This window comes from Seriola lalandi, unplaced genomic scaffold (assembly GCF_002814215.2).
Source record: "Seriola lalandi dorsalis isolate HSWRI2012SDOR001 ecotype SW California unplaced genomic scaffold, Sedor1 jcf7180002054524, whole genome shotgun sequence".
Taxonomy (NCBI): domain Eukaryota; kingdom Metazoa; phylum Chordata; class Actinopteri; order Carangiformes; family Carangidae; genus Seriola; species Seriola lalandi.
Window position 1 is genome coordinate 1145666 of NW_019525077.1, and position 7478 is coordinate 1153143.

The 7478-nt window shown below is 39.7% G+C and overlaps 1 protein-coding gene across 4 annotated transcripts; it reads right to left on the reverse strand.

The window, feature by feature from the left end:
- Positions 1-576: 576 nt before the first annotated feature.
- On the reverse strand, positions 577-6553 carry grsf1 (G-rich RNA sequence binding factor 1). Of its 4 annotated transcripts, none has more exons than XM_023414329.2 (10): positions 6192-6553; positions 4871-5015; positions 4481-4636; positions 3516-3650; positions 2907-3045; positions 2611-2744; positions 2123-2208; positions 1908-2043; positions 1014-1065; positions 577-688 (listed from the first exon to the last, which is right to left on the reverse strand). In XM_023414329.2, the coding sequence occupies exons 1-10, from the start codon at positions 6414-6416 to the stop codon at positions 685-687; spliced, it is 1212 nt and encodes a 403-aa protein (XP_023270097.1). In that variant the 5' UTR covers positions 6417-6553; the 3' UTR covers positions 577-684. The 4 variants fall into 4 exon arrangements, with proteins under 4 accessions (XP_023270097.1, XP_023270095.1, XP_087032201.1 ...); XM_023414327.2 differs by having other exon boundaries at positions 6177-6553; XM_087176075.1 differs by lacking the exon at positions 577-688 and having other exon boundaries at positions 1010-1065.
- Between the last annotated feature and the right edge of the window lie 925 nt (positions 6554-7478).

Below are 7478 nucleotides of genomic sequence, written 5' to 3' on the forward strand. Positions count from 1 at the left end.
GACTGTAACTGCGCCAATATCAGGTTTCACAATTCTACAGAAATTTACGAGAAGTGTCTCAATTCTCTTTTCTTGTTTTCACTCAGTTACAGCGCTGTGCAAAGGTTTTTAGGCACTTTAGATGTTTTGTTTTTTATCAATCATGTCATGCCACCTTGGAGGAATCTCATTAGTCCCCAATCATTATTTTTTTCCAGACAAAAGTAAAAAAAAATTTAAATATACATTTTTCATCTTGAGTTTTTATCCTTCATTTTTCTTCTTTTCTGGTCCTTATTTTTCAACAGGTTCAAACACAAACTCACCCAACGTTTCTGCCTCTTTGCTTCCTGGAACATTTTGTCTTATGACCTGCTGGTAAAACAATTTCTCAATTCTCTATTTTGACAAAATTAACATGAGAAATTATTTGAATGTTTCAGTTTTTAAGTGACTCCTCTTCTTCTCATTATCTGCTGGACATCAGATTATAGACTTAACATTTTGTGCCACATCTCAACACTATAAATCTTTAGTAACGTAACACAGAATAATAAATCTTCAGGACTTGCTCCTGTTAAATGAAGACAGGTCAGGTTGTTCCTTTGACACCAGGAATGTTTATTGATTGAGATTCACATCAGACTGGAAAATAAATGCAATAGTGTGTGTGTGTGTGTGTGCTTGGCATCCGAGTGTCAGCATTCACCTGCCAGAGAAAGTACAACAGGTTAAATCACATGTGGAGGGGAGGTTTTAAAACCAAATCTAATTTTACAAAAGAAAAGCGGCACAGAGACAAAAGTGTGATATTATTTTGTTCCATAAAAAGATGGAATTTCTCACTTCGGTGTTACAGTGGTCCGGCTCAGAGAAACCAGTTCACCCACTTAGAGAGGTAGAACTCTGTCTCTTTGTCTAACTTCCTTATACATGTGTATAAATTAACCTCAAAACTGTGGGTCTGTGGAGTGTTTTTCCTTTGTAAGAAGCCAAAACGTTTAAATCTGTGGATCTTATTCCGTGTTTCTCACCTTCTGTCAGAGTCTGATAAAGAGTTCAGGAACAACTCGACGAATCTTTCTCCTGAAAAATAGAGAAGGGTCCGACGTTGAGTCAAATTCTCACAGCAGTGATTATTATTTACTGTTTATATTACATATTATATAAGTATATTTTATATACTATTTACATACTGTCTCATATTATAATATTGACTTCAGCTGATATTCAATAATAATGAATTTCGGGATATTTTTGCACAATTAACACCTGAAACATAAAATACAATAATAGAATTATAAATATAATAATTGGTTTCTGATATAACACAGACCAGAAACACTTTTATTATTAGTATTATAGGAGACCATGACCCTGCTCCAGAGATCTGTTGACAGTAAATCTGAAGCATACGATCCATACTTTTGTTAAATGTCTCTTTGATTTTCAGTTTCAGCTACAAATGAAAATATACAGTTCAGTATTAACCATCCGGACTGCATACCTCAACCCAGGCTGCACAATCTTTTCAATATGTCAAATGTTTATAATCTGAAACTGAACCTGCATCTGATTAGACATAATACAAAAATATATATCTGTGGTGAGTGTATAACCCCGGTCAAGAATATTCAAGCTTTGTATGAGGATAAATACCAAATGACTCAGTAATGGCCACCTGGGTTTAGCCTTTTCTCTCTCTCATGTTGTTGTAGATATGCCAGCTGTAGACAAGATGCCATCAAATTTTAGATCCTTCAGAGTTTGTATGTGCACCTGTCATTTACCTGACAAAAACTACACAGGAGTGAAAGCCTTACATCCTTGGCAGTAGTACTGATGACGATATTAGAGCATCAGATAATAATTTCTGTTTTAAAACACATCAGCTGGTCCTGGTGTTCAAGTCTCTCCAACAGTCTCACCTATGTACATTCGGTCTTTGGACATGGCGGCCACGGCGTCCTGGTGGCAGCTGAAGTAAACCTCTGCCTCGCCGCTCGGCTTCCCGTCGGGACCACATTCAATCAGGATCTTGGACACGACTAAAGGAGAGAAGAACTGCAGCAGAAAAACAAACATTAGAAAAATCTCAACAGCACAATCAGCATCTCACTGTGTTCATTATCTTTATCTTTACCTTCACAATGTCTTCTCCGGACACCTGGAAGGGAAGCCCTCTCATGTGGACGTAGTGAGGCAGCACGGCTGAGCTCTGACGGTATCCTGATGGAGCAGACACGTCCGTTTTTAGAGGCAGGAGACACAGACAGCAAAAATGATCTCCTCGCTTTACCACTGTGTACTCAACTAGTTTATGTATCATTTGGACTTTAATCTCCATTTAAAAATATCATCCCATCAGTTTGTTTTTTTCCAAAATTTCACAGAAAATTACTCTCAAGGAATAAATCAGTTTAAACCAACAGTAAATTGTTGTGTTTTGTGTCACAAGAAGACACTGATCTCCACAGTAAACTGAAAAATTGGGAAAAGAGTAAATGAGCTACTGATAAAGCACCAAAGTCCCTCCTAATAAATAAAGAGTTAAACCACATTTACCCCTCAATTTTTTTTTAAAGTAATAAACACCATGTGATTTTATAATGAGCTCTAAAATCCCCTCACCAGTTTTGGGGTTGGTCTGTGGGGCGGAGGCGGTCCTGTCCGCTGGATGAGTGCTGGTCTGAGGAGAAGCTGAACTCGTCCTCCTCCAACTAGAGAGAATCTCACTGCTACTGCTGCGAAACACCTCAATGTATCTGCAGATATCACAAACAGCACGGGAAGAGCAGCAAATGAACAAATATGGCCGCAAAGAGAAGAAGCACACGGTAAAAAACTGTTTAAAGAAATCAGTTACTTCTGCTTCTATGCTGATGGGATTATGAAGCTGGTACAGGCCTGTGTCTGCAGTATCCTACCGGTTTCCTATGACCTCTCTGTCTCTCTGCAGAGCTTGACTGGCTGATTCCTGCGAGGAGAACTGCACAAAGCCATCCCCACTCTTTCTTCCTCTGTGGTCTTTGATGAGGGTGATCCCGTTCTTCATTATATCCAAACCTGCAAATTAAAGCAAGATTCTGCGCTTTAGTCTTCTCGTTAAAATATCTCTAAAGCTCGCTGTGACTCATTTTAAAAAAAGGGTTTTTAGTAACTTGTAGTGGCCAAAGGGAAAGATTTACAGAAGTATCAATACAACTTTTCTTCCCCTATGGTAACTTGAAAGTAAAACAAACCATAAAGTGGTATTTTTACAACAGACACTCAATCTGGCAGACATTAAAAAAAAAAAGAAGAAAAAAAGATTTTAAGGTAGACCAGCATGCTGAGCAGTCAATTAATAAAATCTGTCCTTTTGTGGTCGTCTGTCGTCTGTGTCACACTTTAATAATTGTACAATTTTGTGTGTAATGGTTTAATTAATGCGTTAAAAACCTAAATGTTTCAACTAACTAAAAAAAAAAGATTATCTTTTTAACATCCAGTGTTTCCACCGGATCTGCAGGTGGGAGAAGTCTGAGGCCGTGTACCTGAGAAAAACTGGGCGATGTCGGCCTCAGTGCAGCTGAAGGGGAGACCTCGGAGCCGCACCACGCAGTCATCAGCTGGAGCCTGGAGGGCGTTCCTCAGGATGGTTTCAGCGTCACTGTTCGTCACCTCATACACTGCAAACACACACACACGCGCGCGCGCACACACACACACACACACACACACGACATGTGCATTTGGTTTCATAGTTTCAATAGTAATACTTGTCATTGTTTTAAATGGTGTTTGTGTGTTAGAAGATTGTTGGATTGGTGACCTTCTGTCATTTAACCTTTTAAAATACTTTAGCCTCGGTGGTGCTGCTTCACGTGTGTTTTGGTCTGTACCAGACTGAGTCTTCACACAACCTTGACAAATTATACGTGAACGCAAACCTCAAAGTCTCATGATTCTATTCCTGCAGAGTATTTTATGATCCACGTATCAATGCAACAGCTGTCCGCACAGTTGGTGGTTGGTTTATGCCCAAAAAAAAAAAAAAAAAAAAAACGTAACATGTCCACCATGTTTTTTGCTTCTGTATCTTTGGTTCAGCGTCTCTAACACTTATTCTGATCATTTGTTACCTTTCAAAAGGAGAGCAGGGTTTTGACTCTAACCAAACCAGAGAAGCTTTTTATTTTGGGTACATTATTTTCAAGCCTGTGCACAAAAATGGAGGTGTCTCTTAAGGGGTTAATGAAACAAAACTAAATGTTTGTCATCTTAAAATTACATGGTTAATAAAAGCTTTAACACAAACAAAAAGCCACAGGCCCGAGATTTGTAAACTCATTCAGGAGATTTCTAAAAGGTACCTGTGAACCCAGTGTTTCTGCATTTAAATCTGAAGCTGAACCACGGTCTGAAAGGTTTGTGACGTCAGATCCAGGACTGCTTCCCTCCAGGCTCTACAAGCAGATGTATTGAGCCGTATATATAAGAGTTTCACAAAGTGACGAACCTTCAACGTATCGTGGGCCGAGGTACTGTCTGTGCTTCTCTAGAGCTTTGCCAACATCCTCCTCGTGCTCCATCTCGATGAAGGCCCGCCCGGACGGCCTTCCCAGTTTGTCCACGGTGAGGTGGATCCCCTTCACCCCGTCACGGATCCTGCACTCTGCACTCACAGCACATCGGATGAGGACAAATTATGAATTTCAATGCACAGCGCACGTGACACCAGAGCTTTTGACTTAGCATAAACATTTTTGTTGATGATTGACAATTAAGATATATTACAGTTGAACAATAAATGGATGAAACTGCCATTTTGCCCATCAATCTACACTGTTTTTCACCAGCTGCCATATCAGTTGGGCTTTACATCGTGAGTGAAAATACAAAGTCTCACCGGAGAAGAACTGCAGCAGGTCCTGAGCCGAGCACGACCACGGGAGACCTTTCACCTTTATGATGAACACCTCCTTCTTCTCTGGCTCTGACTCAGCCTGGTAGGCCGGCAGCGGTGGGTACTCGTCCTCACAGGGACCTCCTGCCTGGAAGACAAGGTGTGAAATACAAACATTCACAAACCTGCTGAAGCTTCCACTGGCTGTTTAACGCTGGTCTGACAAACTGAAATCAGACGCAGCTGTGTTGTTGTTGTTGCACTTTATTGGGAACACCTGCTTATTCATGCATTTATCTAGTCAGCCAAATCTTGTGTCAGCGGTCAAATCCCGCAGATACAGGTGGAGGAGCTGCAGTTAACAGTAACATCAAACATCAGAAACATCCAGTGAGCAGCAGATCTGTGGACAGAAACACCTTGCTGATGGGAGAGGTCAGAGGTCAATGACCAGACTGATTGGAGCTGACCGGCAACAGTAACTCAGATAACCACTTTTTACAACTGTGGTGAGCGGAAAAGCTTCTCAGAATCAATGACATGTAGAGAACAGAAATCTGAGGCTGCAGTGGCTCAGCAAAACTGGACAGTTGAAGTCTGTAAAATGCGGCCTGGTCTGATGAATTTGGATTTCTGCTGGACGGGTCAGAATTTGGCATCAAGAGTATGAACCCATGAAACCAACTACAATCTACAATCCGGGCTGGTGGTGGTGGTGCAATGGTGTGGCGAATGTTTCCTTGGCCCACTTTGGCCCCTTAATACCAATCAATCACAGTACTGTTGCTGACCACGGGCATCCCTTTATGGCCACAGTTCACCATCTTCTAATGGCCGCTTCCATCCTAACGCTCCATGTCACAAAGCAAAAGACGTCTCAAACTGGTTTCATGAACATGACAGTGAGCTCAGTGAACTTCAGTGGCCTCCACAGTTGCCAGATCTGGGTCCGGTAGAACACCTTTGGGGATGTGGTAGAACCGGAGATTGGCAGCATGAACGGGCAGCTGGCAAGTCTGCTGAAAGGAGTCTCAAAGGAAAAGAATTGAGGCTGTTTGAGAGCAAAGGGAGAACTATCCAGTATTAGTGTGGTGTTCCTTATAAAGTGCTCAGTGAGTGTTTATTTTGTATTTATGATCTAAGATCTTGACGTGACTAATAACTTAAATTATCAAATAAATATAATGGAGTAGAAAGTAAAATATTTCAATCTGAAATGTAGTGAAGCAGATGTTTAAAGTAGCATTAAATACAAATATTCAAGTAAATACTAAAGTCCCGCCCCCCTGTTTGACAGCACCTGGCTCACCTGTCTGAGACTCACCTTGGTACAGAGGGTGAGCTTGCTGGTTCTGACCGCGGACTGAAGCTGCCAGAGTCTCTGCACACAGCTCGTCCGGCACGTCGATGTCCATGTTCGCTGCTGAATGAAGCCGCACCTGGATGACAACACGCCGCCTCTTGTTGTGACACCGGCCGGTAATGTTAGCTGCCTGACTGCAACACACCGTTGAGTTAAAAACAATAGAGACTTACTGTGACCGGACATATTGGCTAAGCTAACGCATCAGAGCGGAAGTGTTTGAAACGAGAAAACGCAGATATCCGAGCGGTTAGAAGTTTATTTTTCTCTGAATTGACTCAATTTCACTGGCTTCCAGTTTAGCATGAGGTTAGAAGCTGACTGACTCACGTGGGTCAGTCAAGGTCGTAGTTTTGACGTAATTTTAGCATCCGTATGCTTTTGACATCCGGTTTTTTTTTTTTTTTCAAAATAAAAGTCGAAACATCAAACAATGACAAACTTAAATCTTGATCACCAAACAAAGCTAATAAATACTGTTTTTCTTAATTTTTTTTTGTAAAATCACAAAAACACTATTTCTACCATTTAAGTTTTTTTTTTTTTTTAAATGTTACATTTATTGATTTTATCCTGTAATAAACAACATTGGCCTTACACAGTTGTCCAAATATTCCCAAAATAAAATAGATAAAAAAGAACTGAAGGAAAACTAAAATATTAAAGTAAACTTTATTAGTATGATACAGAAATGAACAAAAATGTGTAACTCAAGGAACACTTACTACCTGTTAAATATATCTCATGATCTTCATCAGCCCATTAGGGTCACTCAGGTATTATAAAAGATGTCTTTTTTTTTTTAAGTTATGAAAATTATGTAACAAGTGAGTAAAAGTACATTTAAAAAAAGCTTGTTTTTTTGTCTACTTCTTTTAGCTTTTACAGATGGAATAAAACAATACTTTTGTCAACAGTCAGGCACAAATGTACCAGTTGAACTAAAAAATAAAGTAGTTAAGTAAATAAATAAACTATAATGGCAGGTCTGCTATTGTTAACTCATACACAACCACTTTTAAAAAACATGCAAGCAAAACAGTGTTTAAATGCCTCAGATTGTATCAGTTGGTAGACTTAATCACTTCTTACATTATTATTATTATTATACTATTATAATGTAATACAATATTATTAGCAGCAGTAGTAGTTGTAGTAGTAGTAGTGGTGGTAGTAATTATACTTCATTTTATTATTTTATTTTTGTCTCTTTAAAGGTCGAAGGCTACACAGGATGTGATGGTGGTG